General features: G+C 58.3%; 1 protein-coding gene across 7 annotated transcripts in view; it reads left to right on the top strand.

Annotated features, from left to right (window-relative positions):
* Positions 1-18303, top strand: part of SBNO2 (strawberry notch homolog 2) — a 51458-nt gene that overhangs the window by 14405 nt on the left and 18750 nt on the right. For 5 of the 7 annotated variants that reach the window (XM_074337394.2, XM_019744065.3, XM_074337391.2 and 2 more), the window contains exons 2-4: positions 2154-2347; positions 7111-7184; positions 7826-7934. In XM_074337394.2, the coding sequence (XP_074193495.1) occupies positions 2225-2347; positions 7111-7184; positions 7826-7934 (306 nt within the window). In that variant the 5' untranslated portion in view covers positions 2154-2224. Of the gene's footprint in view, positions 1-2153; positions 2348-7110; positions 7185-7825; positions 7935-17530; positions 17722-18303 lie in introns of those variants that run through there. The other 2 variants (XM_074337395.2, XM_019744066.3) reach the window with 1 other exon arrangement.

Below are 18303 nucleotides of genomic sequence, written 5' to 3'. Positions count from 1 at the left end.
ACAGTGCCCAAGCCTCATAGGGCTGCCACTGAGAACGGGTTCCATGGGGTGTTTGTGGACACAGCTGACCCGGATCCTGGGATGGGCCTCCAGGGCTCTGGAGAGGGTGGGGGTGGCCATGCAGACCAGAGGGGGATGCACAAGGGGCAAGTGCAGGGCTGGGCCCGCTGCTGGTGGGGTCTCTCGGGCACAGCACACCCTGAGGACGGTCCAGGGGGCCCTGGGAGCCACCTGGTGCCCCTCGTGGTCGTCAGGCCGTGGGCTCTGGATGGTGCTTTTCAACAGAGCAGCTGGCCTCCACGGTCACAGCCAAGAAGTACCCGGTATGAGATGGGGTTGTCCAAAGAGGGGAGCCGTGGCAGGGAGAGGTGCAGATGGGGCTTATGGGGTGGAGGGGTCTCAGGCAGGGACATGTCCCAAGCGCTCACTGTAGAGAAGGGATGAGAGCGAGCCGGCCAGCACCCCTGGTCAGCTCCAGGAGCTTTCTCTGTTGAGTAGAGGTGGTTCCTGCCTGCCTCCTGTCCCAGGTGTTGGGGGCAGAACTCCCTCGAGGGGTGTTCCCGAATCAAGGTGCTTCCTGGGGCCTTGAGGAAGGCAGCTCTCAGTTAAGTGACCACTGAGTTGCAGAGGCCCCAGGCTCTGTGGAGGGCCCGACCAACCCATTCTCTAGATGAGCAAGTGGAGGCCCAAGGAGCTACAGTGCTCTGAGCTGCCCAGTTATCCAGCTGTTAGAATCTCTGACCCTGTTTGCCTGATCCCAGGATCTTTATAAGGACTGGCCAAGACCCCAATCACAGAATAGTCATGCTCTCCTCACAGGTGACCCCAGGGCCTCCCACTTTCATCCCCTAAGCCTGTGTCTCCTGGTCCTGGCCTTTGGGAGCCTGGAGGGCACAGGCAGGAGGTGGCTGGCACTTCCGACGGTCCAGGCCTCTGGGGGCTGTGGGAAGTGGCGTCCCGCCAGCAGGCACCAGCCCAAAAGCTGCAGCGGAGGCTGCAGTGGAGTAGGGCTGAGGGACGAGGGGTGAAGGCGCTCCCTCCACCTCTCGGGATTGCACAAGCTGCCCCATGCGACTGTGATTACTGGAAGTCCAGAGGATTTCTTCATTCAGGGTTTGGCTGGGAGTGGCGGCCGCCTCCCCTTCCTGCCTCCCTGGGTGATTAATGTCCCTGGATGAACATGCTGGCCAGCCAGCTGTCCCTACTCACAGTCGTGAGAGATGGGGTCCAGGGTCGGGCGGCTTGACCAGAGGCCACAGGGCAGATGGAAGTCGTGAGGGGTTGTTGTCGGTGGGCCCTGTGGCTACAGGCGCTTTTCCGAGCGGGGTCTGCTGTGTGTTCTTTCCCTGAACCAGGTCAGGGGGTTCTTCCTGGCTTAGTTTGGGCTTGACCCCTTCAGAGAGACTCTGGCAAGCCTCTCCTGGCTGCACAGGGGCAGGACTGGCCCATGACCCCAGTGGGCACCCCCAGCTTGGAGGTGCTGGCCAGTTGGACTCTGTCTCCCAACCAGATGCGCTGGTCACAAAGCCAGGTGTCCGGGGGTCACCCCTCAGCCCTGCTACTCACACCAGGGGTTCCAGAGCTCATTGCTCTCTTTGTGTGTGTCAGGAGCGCCCCCCCAGGGGGGGCCCACGTTATTCTTTATTTTGTGGGTGAGGCCGCCTGAGATGCTGCTATGACCAACAGGAAGGAAATGAGGTGGGGGTGGCTGACCACACTGAAGGGGCTGCCCTCATCTCAGAGGTCCAGGCCCAGTGTCCCCTGGAGGGTGTGGTTCGGCAATGAAGGGGCCTTGTACAGGCTTGGACCGTGGAGGCAGAGGGAGGGTCTTGGCCTGGAGGCTGAGTGGTCCCCCTTCCTCAACACAGCCCTGGGAAGAGGCTAGGAACTGAGAGGTCCCCAGACAGCACTGTGGTGTGTGGGGGCCTCAGCTCTCACCCGCATTGAAGTGGGGCAGTCAGGGTTGGAGTGGGTGTGGGGTGTGGCCCCTGGGGTCCTCCCAGCTAAGGCAGAGCCTGGGGGGAGCGCCCTGACTTTACTCCCTCTGTGCAAGCCCTGCCGCTGCCCTTCGCCCACTGTCTCTTGTCCCCAAGGAGGGGTTCTTAGCTCGTTGGGGTCAGTGTGACTTTAGGAACTTCCTTGTCTCTCCCCAGGTCATGATGCCCCCACCTCGGAGCAAGAAGCCCAGATAGACGCCCCCACAGCCCGGCTCAAGGAGCCCCCAATGCTGGCAGTGGGGCCTGCCATGGACGGGGAGTTCCCACAGCATGAGGCCCCGCCGGCCGGCAGTGTCCTGTACAGCCCACCGCCTCTGCAGACCCGCCCGCTGTGTGGGTCCAGCGTCCAGGTGAGTCCAGCCCACAACCTTGGCCTTAAGGTGGGATGCTGCCCACAGTGGGCTTGTGCCACCGAGTTCCTCAAATGGGAGCCACTAGGTTTCTTTTACAAAGGCCATGACTGGCCCTGGGAGAGCTGCCTTGGCCTGGTTGCCACCTTCACCTGTGGGACTTTGAGGGCTGGGACCCCTGTGACGGGTCATGGTCATTTATTTTCCTTCATTGTTTTTTTCTTTGTAATTTAATAGATTTTATTTCTTAAGTAGTTTTGGATTTGTAGGAAAACGACATAGTGAGTTCTCATATGCCCCACCCCCACTTTCCCATTACCAACATCTTGTGTTACTGAGTGAGCTACATTGTTACAGTAGATGGACCAAGGTGGATATGTCGTTATTAACTAAAGTCCACAGTGGACAGCAGGCCTCTGTCTTGGTGTTGGATGGTCTGTGGGTTTGGACAAAGGTACAGTGACACGGATCCCCCATCACAGAGCCATCAGAGTAGTGTCACTGCCCTAAAACCCTCTGCTCCCCATGTACTCCTCCCCTAGCCCCGACACCCATGGCTCCTTTTCTTATGTCCGCAGTTTTGCCTTTTCCAGAATGTCCTGTGGTTGGAACCATACAGTGAGTAGCCTTTCAGACTGGCTCCCTTCACAGTAATAAGCACTCATGGCTCCTCCATGTCTCCTCATGGCTCGATCGCCCGTTCTCTTTAGTGCTGAGTAACCTTCCATCATCCGATGGAGCACAGTGTGTTTGTACACCACCCTGGAGGGCGTCTTGGTGGCGCCCATGTTCTGACAACTGTAATAAGTCACATGTAACAAAACCACCACAAGTGCCAGCTGGCCCCTCATGTCACAGGCACAAGAGGCCCTACGAAGAGAACGGTCCAGATGCTCCAGTGAGTCAGGCCTGGTGCCTCCTTTCCTGGACAAAAGTGAGCTCTTCTACTGTGGAAAGAAAAACTGTGTTTCTTGGTGGGGAGACTGGAACTGCAGGGGTACGGGGGACGGGGGAGAGCAGGTGGGGTACTGGGTGCCAGGGAGCAGCCTGGGAGCATCAGGGACGGGGGGAAGGCGGGTTGGGCTGAGGGAATGAGCATCAAGCTCGGTGCCGAGGAGCCAGGAAAGGCGCCGCCGAGTCAGGGTCGAGTGCCCGGAACCACTGGGAGGCCCCTGGCCCATAACCAGCATGTCAGAACGGGCTGGGAGGGCACGGACCCTGATTTCCTCTGTGCCTAATGTGATGGCACAAAATCCCAGCTTCCAGGGTCCTCCTCAAACGGGGGGGGGGGGACAACAGAGAATCAGGACTGTGATACCACCTGTGACTCAAGACTGGCTGACGTCCAGCGCCTCCAGCCAGGCTCCAGGCACTGCCGTGAGCCAGTCCAGCCTCCTCTCCACTTCCTGGTGAAGCTGTGTCCACATGTGCCCTGCTGCTTTCTAAGCCTCTGCTTACGGCTGTCACCCTCCCGTCCCCTTGTGGTCCTCACCACCATCCCTGCGTGGCAGCGTGTTTTTTTCCTGGGGTCCCATTGCAACTGTTTCACAGGCTCAAAGCGCACTTGCTGTTCTGTAATGAACAGGACTCCTCCTCAGCATCCCATAATTTGCCTAATTATTTCCCTAGTGTTGGGCTCTTGGGGTGGCTCCAGTGTTCCGCTGCTATAAATAGCACGCTGTTCTTTCCTCACTGGGCTTTCCTCCCTCTCATGGACTCATCATCCCTGGGCTGTTTCTGGAATATAATTCCTGGGTCAGAACCCACCGGGCGGGTGGCAGCGGATGGAGCCATTCCGCAGGAAATGTGCTTCTGCCACGTTCCCTTTATGGTGACCTAGGAAGCCGGCCAAGGGCCAGGATGTGAGCTCTGCCTGGATAGCCTGTGGGGACCCCAGGGGCTCTGAAACTGGAATCACACAGGGATATTGGGCCATAATAGGGACCCTGGTGCAAGGGAGCTGCTGGTGAAGCCCTGGCTTTGGCTCTAGGCAGTCGGAGCCTGGCAGAGCGGGCTCCATGGTGCTGACTGAGGCTGGGCTGCCCCTCCCCAGGCCATGTACCCAGCTTGTTCTTGAGCGACCAGTTGTGGAGGTTGCCCCTCAGGCCACACCAGGTCTGGCCCAGGAGCAACCGGCAGACTCTAGACCTTTCAGGCTGCGGGGTACTTGTGGGTTGGTGTGGGCGGCACACTCCTTACCTCTCCTGTATCCTGGTGGGTGGAACTGAGCTCTGGAGGAGGCGCCAGGGAGTGGGCAGGAGTGCAGCTGGCCTCAGGACTTTTGGTGTCACTAAAGTGGCCAGATTTAGCAAATAAAAACACAGCCGTCCAGTGAAATTTAAGTTTCACATATACACAAACAATTTTTTAGTATGTGTATCTCTTGCAATACTTACAGTAAAAATTATTTGTTGTTTATCAGAAATTCCAATTTCACTAGATGCCTTGTATTTTATTTGCTGCCCTAGCAGGAGTGTCATCTTCCTACATCAGCTTACAGGTAGCCTTGGCAGCTTCCGGCTAATGAGCCAGGGCCTGCCCTTCTCCAGGAGATGGCCAGCCTTTCTCCAGGTGGAGAATCCCCAGGCAGGCTCTGATTGGCTGGCCAGTCATGTGTCCATCTCGGGCCAGTCACATCCCAGGGGCCTGCCCTCTGGAGGCAGAGCCACACCCTCTGGCTTCAAGTAGAAAATCTCCAGGAAGCCTCTGATTGAGGTGTGGTGCTGCAGTACCTCTGTGGGTGGGACTGGGGTGTCCTTTACTGGCCGCCTCACAGTCCTTGATTAGAGCCACGTGCTGGGGGAGGATGTTGGAGTGCTGGGTAGACAAAGCCACAAGTGACCCCCACCATCCTGCCTCTCCAACTGAGTCCTTGAGGACCTGGGGATCCCTTGGCCTGGGAGCTCCATGAAGGTTCCCAGGCCTGATCTAGGTACAGGTGGAGAATGTCAGGTGACTGAAGGACCTCCTCACCCCAGAGCCCCCTCTTGTGGGCCCACAGTGCAAGTACCCACCCTCTGGACCCCCCTGGCCTGAGGTGCTATCACATGCCCCCAAGACCATTTATACTAATTCACCCAACGAAGCCGAGCACAGTCTGGAGTCAGAATGTTCTGGAAGTGCCCGTGGCCTTGGGAAGTTCACATCCTTCTCTGGAGCTGGATTTCTCTTCTCAAATGGGGCTGGAATGGAGAAGTAATCCTGGACCAGGGCCCTGGGGAGACCCCATCCTTCTCCCCAGGCCACAGGGGCACAGCTTCCTTCCAGAGGCTTCCACAGCAGATTCCTTGTAATAGTATTCATGCTGCCGCTTTTATGCTGGGGAGAGGCCCCGTGCTTGTTTTTCCCTCCAACTATTTTGATTTTTTATATTTTGCAGCCTGTGCAAAAACTGACGACAGGCATGGCCCCCCAGGGTCTCCACCAGTCGATAACATCTGGACATGTTTCTCTCTCCCCTTCTTGTGCACTGGTTCTCTGGAGCTGGATATCTGGAGGCTGGCAGGCCCTGTGAGGGGCAGGGGTGGGGCGCAGTGATGAGCAGTCTCCGCTGGCTCCTCCCCTCGGCACAGAGGAGTCGCAGGAGCAGGACCAGTGAAGCTCCAGCTGGTGTAGGCTGGAGCATGTGTAGGCTGGTTCCTGGCAAGCTCTGGGTTAGGGTCTCAGAGAGGGAGGATGCAGCAGCCTGGGGAGTCGCACCCAGTGGCCTGACTGAGGGCAGGACCTGCATGGGCTGGGTGGTGCGGGGTGGGGGGCTGCCAGCCTCTGGGCTCCCTTCCCAGACTCCCTGTCCAGCTGGGACAAGTGAGGACAGTGATTGTAGCCAGTAGGCCTCTCCCCAGGGATAGCTGGAGACCTCCCTGATGGGGTCCCGCTGGTGGGGCTGTGGCCTGTTTTAGGGGTGGGGACCCCTGCTGAGTGGGCCTGGTGTCAGGGTGGGACATGCCACCCCCATTCTACAGAGGGGCTTGAGTGTCCACGTTCTCACATCCCCAAGCTGGTGCTTGTCAGATTCCAGTGCAGGCCCCTCATGCCCCCACTGACTTCAGGCTCACCCTTTCGTCTAACCACTGGCATTCCCCAAAGTAGGTTCCCTGGAACCGTTGCCCGTGCTGTGCACTCAGGCCAGACAGGGTTGGCTGATGCCAGGAGGCCCCTCGGCCCATGGGAGCTGTAGGAAGTGTGGCCTCCAGACCTGCCTGGGAGGGGTTGTGCCCTGAGGGACTGGCTAATGCAGGGACCAATCCATGGAGCCCCTCGCCTTGGTCTTCACCTCTGAGAAATCCCCTTTTCCTGGGCAGGTTGCACGTGTCCCTACAGGGACTCACACTGTCTTGATTTGCATTTGGTCCCATCCTTCACTTTGTAGAATGGGGGGTGGGAGGCCTCCAAGTAGGGTCCTTGGGAAATGCAGGTTCCTGGGCCCCAGGCCTGGGAGTTAGAACCTCTGGTGGCTGGCAGTCTGGGCTCCCCAGGCCTCTGAGATCACACCCACCTATCCTTTCCCATCCATCCCGTCCCATACCTTCATCTTCACTGCAACCCCCTCGGTGGGTTCTCCCGTATATGCAGGGAAACTGAGGCACAGAGCCGTTGAATGACTCCCAGGTGACTCCCAGCTGGGAGCCAGAGGTGGGGCTCATACCTGGACAGTGGAGCCCCTGGCTCTGGACCGCTGGAACCCTCCCCTCCCCCCTCCTTTCTCCCCCTCCTCTCCCTGCCCACACATCCCCTCCCCCCTCTGACCGCTTGCTCCATTGCAGAGTTCCGTGCTGCACTACCCGTGGTGGAGTACCTTCCCGCCCACGCCCTATCCAACCTTCTCCAGCGAAAGCCAGTAAGTGCCTCATTCTGGGCTCGGAGCCAACCCCACTACGTCCTGTGGCCACATCACCCTTGGGGACTTCACTTCCGGTTCTGCAGTCATGGGCTCAACAAAACTAGAGCTCGCAGCTGGGGGGGCTTTAGCATCCTGCTGAGGGGGCTATGGGCTCAGCCCTAGCCGCTCAGAGGCAGCTGAGACTGACCAGCTATGATCTGTCTTAGTGAGAAGCTAGCAGGGTAAAGGACGGGTAGTGAGTACAGGGGCCAAGGAGGGCTCTATTGCAGGGCTGACACTTGGTGAGGGGACCCAGAAACTGAGGGGAGAGGAGGGGTGGAGAGGCGAAAGGAGCCAGGAAGGTACCTTCCTACAGAGGGCAACAGGGAGCTGGATTTTGTAGGGTAAATGGGAGTTTGCAGGGAGCAGGCTTGGAACCAGGCAAAGGAACGGACTATGCACGGGGCCTAGAGACACGTGTAGCTGCAGCCTCTTTTTTCCACGGCACCATGTCCTGAGATCCGGGCCTGTGGTCCCCTCCTCCAAGCTGAGTTTCTGAGAGGTCAGAGTTCCTCCTGTGGGTGGTGACCTGCATGTGGGTAGGAGAGCAGTGCCCCTGCCACACCCAACAGCTCACCTTCTTCCCTGTGTCCCTCTAGCCAGTTTATGAACTCCACCTCCTTCCTCCTGGACCAGCCCTGTGCGGACACCAGCTATGGCCACGCGGCTGCCACCCCCAGCTTCCTGCCAAAGAGCGACTTTCCTCAGGTAGGAGACTCAAGCTCCCAGGGCCCAGTGCCTGCCCACACGCAGGACCCCGCTGTGTCCCAGGGTGGCACTGAGGACCTCGGCTGGCCCATAGATCATGTGGAGACATGGCTTGTTCTGGGGAACCGTGGTTCCCTTCAGCCCGCCGGTCAGAATCTTGGCCCTGCCCATCCAGTTTGTGGGAGGCCACTTCACTGCAGTGGAGAGTTGGATTGGAGGTCACATAAGGAAGGATGGGGGCCGTCCCCATGTCCCCGTCTTTCCGTCTCACACCGGTGTGTGGTTGGTGGGGTCGCTTCTCAGAGCACCTGTTTCACTTTCCTCGCTCTCAGCATCTCCTTCCCGGCAGAGGCCCAAGCTTGCTCGGTCTAGAATCTTAGTGTCCCTGGGAGTGTCCCTAGTGTCCATGCCCTCATGCCAGAGCGATGCCCATCAGTGAGGGTCTGTGTCCCCAAACCCAGGGGCCATTTGAAAACGTGACCCACACCAGTTGAAGGAAGAGATAACGTATGATCCATTCTCGGGAGACGTGGAGCGGCTCAGCCCACTGGGATCAGGCGGAGCCCACCCTCGTGGCCTTGCCCTCGGGGTTCTGGCATTGTGCCCGGGTTTCCTCATGGCATTCCTTGAAAACTGAATGCTGGCACCTTCACTTTAATGCAGTTGCTGGGGGTCCCAGAGCCTCAGTGCTATGTTTCCCTCGGAAATTCCAAATACTCGGGCCAGGTGGGTTCTCTGCAGTGGGGTGCCTCAGTGCACAGTTTGGGAACTATCCAGGTGGGACAGCTCCGAGCCCCATCAGGGGGTAAGGGGGTAGCAGGCTCTGAGCTCCCCTGCTGTGGTGTTCCCCTATGAAGTGGGGGCAGTGGGGCCCAGCCGGTAAAAGGCTGTGGAAGGACGTGGCCCAGAGCAGCCAGTTTAAACCCACTGAACTGGCTCGGACCCAGAAAGGCCATTCAGCCGGCTCACACCCGCTGGAGCCCAGCCATCCTCCACACCGGGGGCCATAGCGGGACCGGCAAAGTGCTAGACCAAGGGCTGTGTTCTGGGGTCACCAATGTCCCTCCAAATCCACACCCACCTGGGTCCTCAGAATGGGGCCTCTTTGGAACTAGGCTCTTTGCCAGAGAGGCTAAACATGGAGGTGAGAAGGCCCCGGTTATCCCAACCAGCCCTAAACTCAGCGAGTCCCTAGAGAGACAGAAGAGGAGACACAGACATAGGACAAGGCATGTCACCACAGTGGTAGAGACTGGGCCTGTTGCTACAGCCAAGGACACCAAGAACTGGGAGAGGCGGGAAGGACCCTCCCCTGGAGCCTTGGGGAGTGAGGGGGGTAACACTGTGTCCGGGGGCGTCTACCTCCCAGAGCCATGGGAGCACGTGTCTGCTGTTTAAGCCACCCCTCAGTGACCCTTTGTGGCCACCCAGGAAACAGTGGGGCTGGGTCTCGCAGAGATGGGAACGCCAGGCTCAGCTGCCGCTTGAGAGCCCCATAGATGCTGTCTGGGCCCCCGAGTTTACCAGGGTGAGGGTGGCAGTGTGACAGAAATAAGAGGCCCCCATGGATGTGGCCCACCAGCCTTTCCAGACACATTTGCAGTTGTTTCCTCCAGCTTACAAGGACACCCTGGGACTCGGGTTTGGCAACTGTCATCACCCAGCCCAGGGAGGCACAGGTGTCCAGAGAAGAAGGCCCCGTGGTAGTCAGCCTCCCAGGGCACCCTGGCCGTGGACCTGAGACCCTCCCCTGTTTGCCTCATCTCTGGTTGTTGGTTCATCACGCAGGGCTAGTGGCCCCACGCCTGGCTCAGCTCTTTGGAACTCTGATTAAGTTCCTTCTGTGTGTCCCAGACACAACTCCACATCCGACTTGTTATCTCCTGACACTGTTTCCCCAACTGGGGCATCACACACCGTCTGGATGGGGAAACTGAGGCACGGGGCCTGCAGAGTCCAGGGCCCAAAGAAGCCTCTGGACCTCTGCAGCCACCCTCCAGGGGTCACTCTGTCTCTCTCACTGATGCATATGTCTCCCTCCACCTCCCCAGCTCTGCTAAGAATCACGTGGTTTCTCAGCCAAGAGCCTCTTGCAGCACCCGGAGTCCACGTGTCCACTCACAGTTGTTTGAGTGCCTGCTGAACGCACAGCAGCCCACCCCCCACCCTCTGGCCCCTTGCTTTGGCACCTTCGACCCAGATATCCCCTTTAAAGTAGTAGAACCTTCCATTGAAATCTTACCCTGGTGCTGAGTATGGGATTTGACATACGTGACACGAGTTCACTCCAGGGTGGATGTCCTGAGGCCCTGTCAGTCAGGCTCCTATACTGCCCCTGTGACCCCTGGGCCTGTGGGCTGAGCCAGGAAGGAGTCCAAACCAAGTGTGGCACCCAAGGCCCTTCACATCCCAGCCCCGGCTTGCCGAGCTGACCACAGGCACCCTCGGCTCCCACCATGGTGCCCTTCTCAGGGGCAGCCCCAAAGATGTCCCCATGCTGGTCCCAGGACCTGCAGACATTATCTCCTCACATGACAGAGGGCCTTTGCAGATGGGATTAAATCAAGGCCCCTGAGAGGGGGATCACTCTGGATTCCCTGGGGGGCCCAGGAGCATCCCCTCTGAGGCACCCTTTCCTCTGTCATGGCCCCTGGAGGAGGCATAGGGCTGAGGGCTTCTCTGTGTCAGCTCCTGGTTGGGCCAAGTGCTCCCCAGACCCTTCTGGCACCTGACTCATAAAAACCAGTTCATATAGTTTGTTTCAGGGCCCTGGACGTGGGATCTGGAAAAGCTCCACAGAAAGGATGTTCACGTTTCACTGCGTGGGTGGGTCAGAGCACAGCCCCAAAGATGTCCCGGGATCTATGGACATGTCACGTCTCATGGCCGAGGGACTCTGTAGGTGGGGTTAAGTCAGGGCCCCCGAGATGGGGATGACCCTGGATTCCAGGGGGCCCAGTGTCATCACCGGGTCCTCATAAGAGGGAGGCAGGGGGCTCAGAGTCAGAGACATGGAAGAGGCTGCACTACTGGCTGTGGCGATGGAGGAGGGGCCACGAGCCAGGGATGCGGTGCCTCTAGAAGCTGGAACAGGCCGGAAACGGTTCTCCTGGGGCCTCGGGAAGGACCAGCCCTGCCCGCACCTGGGTTTTAGCCCCGAGAGGCCCGTATGGGTCTCCTGACCTCCAGAATCATAAGGTAATAAATGTGTGTTATTTTAAGCCAGGAAGTTTGCAGTAATTTATTGCAGCAGTGAGAAGAACACTCTAGAAGTGTCCCCTACTGTTGTATGAATTAGGAGGAATTGTAGTGGAGAATGCAGAGCTGGCCTGGGGACAAGTGAATATAAATCCATAGGCCTCAACATAACCTTCTCGTAACTGAACTTGAGCCCCGAGTTTCCTGGCAACCAAAGCAAAAAGAGAAAGGAGATGAGCTGTGTGACTCCTGTTGCCTGCAAGGAGGAAGCTTCTCCTGATTTCCCTTTGGGGCACAGAGCAGTTCCTGGGGTCAGCATCCTGCCCCCACCTCCCAGGCACTGTGTGGGGACCTGTGGTTCTCCGGCCTGTGATTGTTGGTGTTGGCCCCGGCTTTGCTGTCTGAGATCTTTGCTCCTTCTCTTGTCTCTTGGGCTGAACCCTGGAACTCCAGGGGTACTGGGTCCCTCCTCCCTTGAGTCTGCACATGAGCTGTCCCAGGCCCAAGAACATTGGAGGCATTGGCCACGCCTGTGTGTGGGGCCCCCAGTTGATGTTTCTTGGGGTCCCTCTAGCCGGCACGGACTCTGCTCTGCCGAGGCAGCTGTGCTAGGGGTGGCCCCCATCACCCTGCCCGTCCCTGAGCCTGGGACCTGGGTTCCGGGGGGGGGGGGGTGACACGTGTACCCAGGGTTATCTGAAAATTTAAACTCTGACATGCGTGTCTGTATGTTTGAAGATTTTCACGATGAAATGAATTTTAAAATGTTGTAGATTGACAGAAAAGTTGCAAAAATAATACCGAGAATTCCCAGCCACCCTCACTTTTTTGCCCAGCTTCCCGCATGTCATTGTCCTGTGTGACCTCAGCCCGTGTGTCACAGGGCAGAAATGAGCCTTGTGTAACGCTGGTGACAGACTAAGTTCCAGGTGGGCACGGACACCTCTGAAGGACACTAGTCACCTGTGGAAGGGCCCTCAGTGCCGGTTTGCCGGGGCCTCACAGAGGCAGGCTGTGCACTCGCAGCAGGAGTCCCACACACAAGACGCCGTGTCCTCCTGTTGGCGTCTCATTGCCAAGGATGTTGATCTTGACCCTTGGTTGGGGTGGCATCCGCCAGGTCCCTCCACTTCCCATTGTCAAGCTGCCACTTGTCCCTCTCCTCCTGGGAGAGAGAGGCCTTGTAGGTGTCCTGGCCCCTCATGGTGGGGGCGGGGATGGCCATTTCATCCACTGGTGGGTGTCGGCTGCCACAATGGTGACTGTGGCGTCTGGCAGAGATTATTGTCCTCACTGGTCTACTGATCAGGTGGTGTTCTACAGGGAGAGCTGTCCCCACCCCTGACCTATCCGATCATTTTCTGTATCAGCATGGGCTCCTGGGCTATGAGCAGGTGCTGTGGTGTTGGCCACTGGGAGTGTCTGCTCGGGATTTCCTGTGTCTCTCTGTGTCACCATTTGGAGCACTTTCTCCCTTGGAACCACTTGGGCTGGCCCAGGCTCACTCCCTGTCTTCCTTACCGTGGCGCTCGGGTAACCCAGCCCTGATGGCCAGCCTCTTTGTCCTTCAGACTCCACTTGGCACTGGTTCATTCAAGCTCCATGTCCTAGGTAGGCGACCTGGGCGACCTGAACAGCTCAAGAAACATCATGGAGGGTCTCCCACACGCGGTGTGCCAAACATTGGGGGGGTATGGACATGCGGCTTTTTTTCTGTCCTTTATTTTTAAATTGAGATAGAATTTGCGTATCGTATGATTCAGTGGCTTTTTTTTAAAGTTATGTAGCAATGGTATTTTGTCATCTTTTTTTTATGTATAATTTTTAAAAAAATTTTATTGGAGAATATTGGGGAACAGTGTGTTTCTCCAGGGCCCATCAACTCCAAGTCATTGTCCTTCAATCTAGTTGTGGAGGGCACAGCTCAGCTCCAAGTCCAGTCACCGTTTTCAATCTTTAGTTGCAGGGGGTGCAGCCCACCATCCCATGCGGGAATTGAACCGGTAACCTTGTTGTTTGAGAGCTCACGCTATCACCCACTGAGCCATCCGGCCGCCCCTCCAGCAGCTCAGTGGCAGCTTGTTGTCTTCAATCTAGTTGTGGAGGGCGCAGCTCCCTGGCCCATGTGGGAATTGAACCGGCAACCCTGTTGTTCAGAGCTCACGCTCTAACCAACTGAGCCATCCGGCTGCCCACGATTCAGTGGCTTTTAGTAAATTCAAAGTTGTGTCATCATCACCTCTATCTTCTAACAGTATGTTCACCACCCCAAAAGAAGCCCCATCCCCATCAGCAGTCACCCCCACCCCCTCCCCAGCCCCTGACAACCACTGACTCACGTCCTGTCTGGATGTGCCTTTTCTGGACGTTTCACATAAACGGAATCGCACTGTGTGGCATTGTGTGTCTGGCTTCTTTCACTGAGCACCTTGTGTTCAAGGTCCATCTATGTTGTAGTGAGTGTCAGCGCCTCCCTCCTTTTCACGGCCGAGTGACTTCATTGTGTGGACGGGACACATTGTTTGTCTGTTTATCCGTGGGTGGTTGTGTCCACCTTTTGGGCATTGTGAATTGTGCTGTGGACATTGTGTGTAGTCCTTTGTGTGGACGTATGCTCCAAACATGGGTGAATCTGATTTGGGGGGATATTTGGGGACATGCAGGGTCAGGGTGGGGATGAGGGACTCAGCATTCTAGACCCCCTGACGCCTCCTCCCAAGGCCACCTGGACCCCTAAAATCTTGGCCAGGCTCCAGGGAGGACTCTTTCCCACGTGCTGACCCGCTCACACAGTCAGCGTGGCGGCATCCACCCTGAGGGTCCCTCCGAGCATCTCAGGTGGGTCCCACATCCACCCAGTGAGGATGCTCTGTCTGCCAGCCCAGGGCTTCTGGGAAACGAGGATGAGGTCGCAGCTCAGAAAAGTGCTTTGCAAACTCTTGGCAGCTCCCTGCTCGTGAGGGACAGGCAGTATCGACCGCACGTGCGGCAAATGGATTTCACTGGGTCAGAGGGCTGAGCCTGCCTGCCAGCGGGTTCCCAGCAGTTACCGGCATCAGCCAGAAGGGAACAGAAGCGCGGGGTTTCTTCTCGCAGGAGTCCGTTGGTGCACACTGTACCAGGGCCAGGAACCCCTTTCTATGGTCTGCGCCGAGGGCCGTGGCCCTGTTCCCAGGGGGTCACCTTGTGGAAGTTGGGGGACTGGGCCCCAGAGGACAAGGAAGTGAGCGGCAGGCTGGGGACTGCCCCACAAACAGATTCTTAGAGGGGACCCTGCAGAAGCCCCGGGTCCGATTGTCCTCTCCTGACTGCAGCGCTGGAAAGCAGTTGCGGCGGTGTGCTGCTGAAGCAGCCAGCCCCCAGGCACGGCCTGATGGGGCAGAGCTTTCTGGGAAGCTGTCTGAGCGTCCTGGGACCACCCCACCAAAGCACCACAGACCAGGTGGTTTAAAACCAGAGATGTATACTCTCATGGTTCTGGGGCCAAAAGTCCAAGATTAAGGTATCGGAAGGCCCCGCTCCTGCCCGAGGCCCCAGGAGAGGGTCCTTCCTGCTTCTTCCAGACTCGGGGGGCGGCCGTGTCCCTGAGCTTAGGGCCGTAGCACCCCAGTCTCTGCCTCCATGGTTACTTGGCCTCTCCCTGTGTGTCTGCGTCCAAATATCCCCTTAAAAGAACACTAGTCATTGTATTAGGGCCACCCCACTCCAATGTGACCCCTTCGTAGCTAATTTCATCTGCAAAGACCCTATTTCCAAATAAGGCCCCGTTCATAGGTTAGGACTCGAACCTGTCATTTTGGGGGATGCAACTCAGCCCTCAACAGGAATGTTTTAGCAGCGAGGTTTGCCTGAGGGGGGACCTGCAGTACCCTCCTCCCCATCTGCCCAGTGAGCTCTGCCCACCCCCCACCCTCAGTTTCCTTGGCTGTAACTTGGGGATGGACAGGCCACCTGCAGCATAGGCCAGTGACGCCTGAGACCTCAAATGTATATGGAGAAACTGGCGGGGAAGTTAGGGAGGGCAAAGGGGTGATGACCCAAGAACTTAATGGGGGGAGGGGTTCTTGGGAAACCTGAGACACCTGGGCCACACCCGCCTCTCTGCCCGGCCACATAAGAGAGGGTCAGCCTGAAGGCCAGAGAGGGTCCCACCAGCTGGGTAGCACCATAGCTCAGACAGCCAGACAGGGACCCATTGCGCATGTGGGGCAGGGTCCACTATCACCCATGTCCTCGGGTGTGGCCCTGCCCACACTCACACCCCAGTCACCTGTTTCATTCCACCGGGGCCTCTACCCGGACCCTGACTCAGGCCCTCCATCCCCCGTCCAGTCCAGTCGCAGACCCACAGCCTGTAGCCACCAGGGTGGCAGGGCCATTGGCAGGACAGGCTGGAGTGGCCAAGGAGCCTAGTGGGTGACAGCCTCCCCAGGCAGGGACCCCTCCTTGTCCTCGGACCCTCAGCTGTACCCTGGTCTTCCCCATATACTCAGGGTCACTTCTGCCCATTAGCCAACCATCTGGTGACGAGATACTGGGGACAGAGTCAGAGTTTAGAAACTATGCTGGCAACTTGACAAATTTCATGTCAGTTAAACCTAGTAATAATAAGTGTGTGTTTGTACTTGGGATGTTCTCTTTTCACTTCAGTTTTCTATATACTTTGAGACAGAGTTTACAAACTTTAAACTCACTTTTTAAAAATATATTCACAGGGTTTTGCACCCATCACCTCTATTTAATAACAGAACATTCCATTACCCCAAAAAGAAACCCTGTCCCCATCAGCAGTCACCCCAAGCCCTCGACAACCACGAACCCACGTCCTGTCTGTGGACGTGCCTGTTCTGCACATTTCCCGTAAGTGGAATCACACTGTGTGGCCTGTGTGTCCGGCTTCTCTCATGAGCACCGTGTGTTCAAGGTCCATCACGTTGTGGGGAGTGTCAGCGCCTCCCTCCTTTTCATGGCCGAGTGACACCCCATGTGTGTGGGTGGGCCACGCTTGTCCACGGGTGGACACACAGGTTGTGTCCGCCTTGTGGCCATTGTGAAGTGAGCTGCAGTGGATGTGCGTGTGCAGGTGTGTGTGTGGACGTGTTTTCATTTCTCTCGGTGGACACCTAGCAGGGGCACTGCAGGGTCGTGTGGGGAGGGTGACCTCGGGGGAGGAACTGCTCACTGTTAGGCAGAGGCGCCTGCTGCATGTTCCCGTGTGTGCTGGAGGTTCCGATTTCTCTGCGTTCTTGCCAGCACTTGTCACTGTCGTCTGAGTGTAGCCGTCCCGTGGGTGTGCAGTGTGTGTCACTGGTTGTGACCTGCAGTTCCCTGTTGCCTGGTGGTGTCAAGCGTCATTTCATGGGTTTCTTGCCGTATGTACACTTCCCTTCCTGCTCACGGTGGCTATGGCCTGGTGGGGTGTCCCACAGAGCTCATTTCATTGTTGGGATTTATGTTGCCCCTGGGCTGTGGGGGAAAGACAGGGCAGGAGCTATGAAGGTAGGCTTATAGACTGCTCACCCACCTCGAGCCAGTGGGCTGCCTGGGCCCTCCTTGGCCAGCTCCCTCCTCTGGGCCTATATGGGGGGTTCTAAAACACAGTGGTTCCCCACTGGTCCTGCCAGCTTTGTGAGCCCCTGCTCACCAGCCCTGTCTGGTGCCTCCTCCATGCTATGTTGAGGGGGGCAGGGGCAGGTGGGAGGCAGGAAAGGGGCTTTAGTGCAGGCAGACCCCTTGGCAAGCCTGGAGGAGGAGGAGCAGGGAGGGCCCCTGTGGCCAGGAAGTGCTCCGGGGGCCCAGCCCCAGGGCCTTTGCCCATGCTAGGGCCCACCTGCAGTGCGCGGGAAGTGTTGAAGCCGGCTCCAGCACAGCTGGTGAAGGCCCGTGGGCCTGTGTGCAGGCTAAGGAGCTGGGGGCTAGGGGTTGGGCCTGCGAGGGCGTGGGGAGGGTTGTGCAGAGACGTGGGTTGGGCCTCAGTTTCCTTCCTGTGTCGTGGGGGCCTGTGCCCCTTAGAGTACTGCTGTGGGAACCTCAGGTGCAGCAGTGGGTCCCTACTAGGCCTACCAGTGAGGTGGGGGGCAGGTAGAACAGAACCTAGTGCACCAGTGGTCTGGGGAAACCGAGGCCAGGGCTGGGAGGGGCTATCTGGGTGTCCCAGCCTGTGCCCCCCCCACCCCCCCGCGACCCCCCCCCATCCTATCTGAACCCTGCCGGGCCATGGCTGACGGGTTCCTGGGGATAGGGTGCTCAGGGAAGGGGCGCCAGGAGCCCGCAGGGCAGGCGCGTTGTTGACAGCCTTCTGTGGCTGGATTCCGCCCCATACAGTAATTGTCCGCGCTGCCAGTAATCGCCCTGACTTACCAGGCAGACATCATTTCCTGAAAGTCAGCGGCCTTAGGGGAAGTGGGCGCCGGTGGTGACTAAACCAACATGCAAATGCAGCTGGGCTGGGAGAAGGGCTGGGAGAAGGCCCGTCCGCGCCCAGCACCCGCGGTCATGAGGGAGCGCTCCAGCGCCTTCCAGGGGACCTGCCTGTGGCCACACCATGTCCCAGCTGCGGTTCTGGCTGCAGTTTGCAGCGCTCAACAAGGTAACCTACTTGGCCCTGGGTGGGGGTGGGGGTGGGCCCGACCCCCTCCCACCTTGCAGGCAGATTGGGCCACCGGCGAACCGGGAGGGCCCTGAGGACCCCCGGCCCTTCCCCTCCTCCTCTCGGCCTCCCGGCAGCACAGCTTTGCTGGCAGCGGCAGCGGCTCTGCGGGAGTTTCCTGAGCGAAAGTGGTGGGGACAGGGTACGTGGGGCTCAATCCGGGAGGCGCCTCAAAATGAAAGTGCTTGTGGGAGGTGGGAGGGGCTGTCTGCTGGCCTCCAGTCCCTGGCTGTCCTGGGACGGCCATCAGTCATCAGGGTTCCGCTGGCTCTTTGGGCTGGGCTGGGATTGGACAGGTAGGAGTGGGTCCCGGCCCTCCTCGGACCCCTGTGGACCCACGCGGCTCTCCCGCCTGGTCCCATCTGAAGGGCATTTCTGGGGTTGGCTTCAGCCGGGAGGGGGTGCTGAGCCCTCCCAGGCCCCCGGGGGAGGCCCTGAGCCAGGTCCTATCCCAGTGGACTCGGAGTGGTATTCTGTGTGGGCAGCTCTACCAGATCCTGCCAGGTCCTCACCTGGTCCAGG

The sequence above is a fragment of the Rhinolophus sinicus genome, chromosome 15 (assembly GCF_057876585.1).
Source record: "Rhinolophus sinicus isolate RSI-liver-muscle chromosome 15, RSI-T2T, whole genome shotgun sequence".
In the NCBI taxonomy this organism is placed as follows: domain Eukaryota; kingdom Metazoa; phylum Chordata; class Mammalia; order Chiroptera; family Rhinolophidae; genus Rhinolophus; species Rhinolophus sinicus.
The sequence above is the reverse complement of the archived record's forward strand: the minus strand, read 5'-3'. Positions and strand labels throughout refer to the sequence as shown.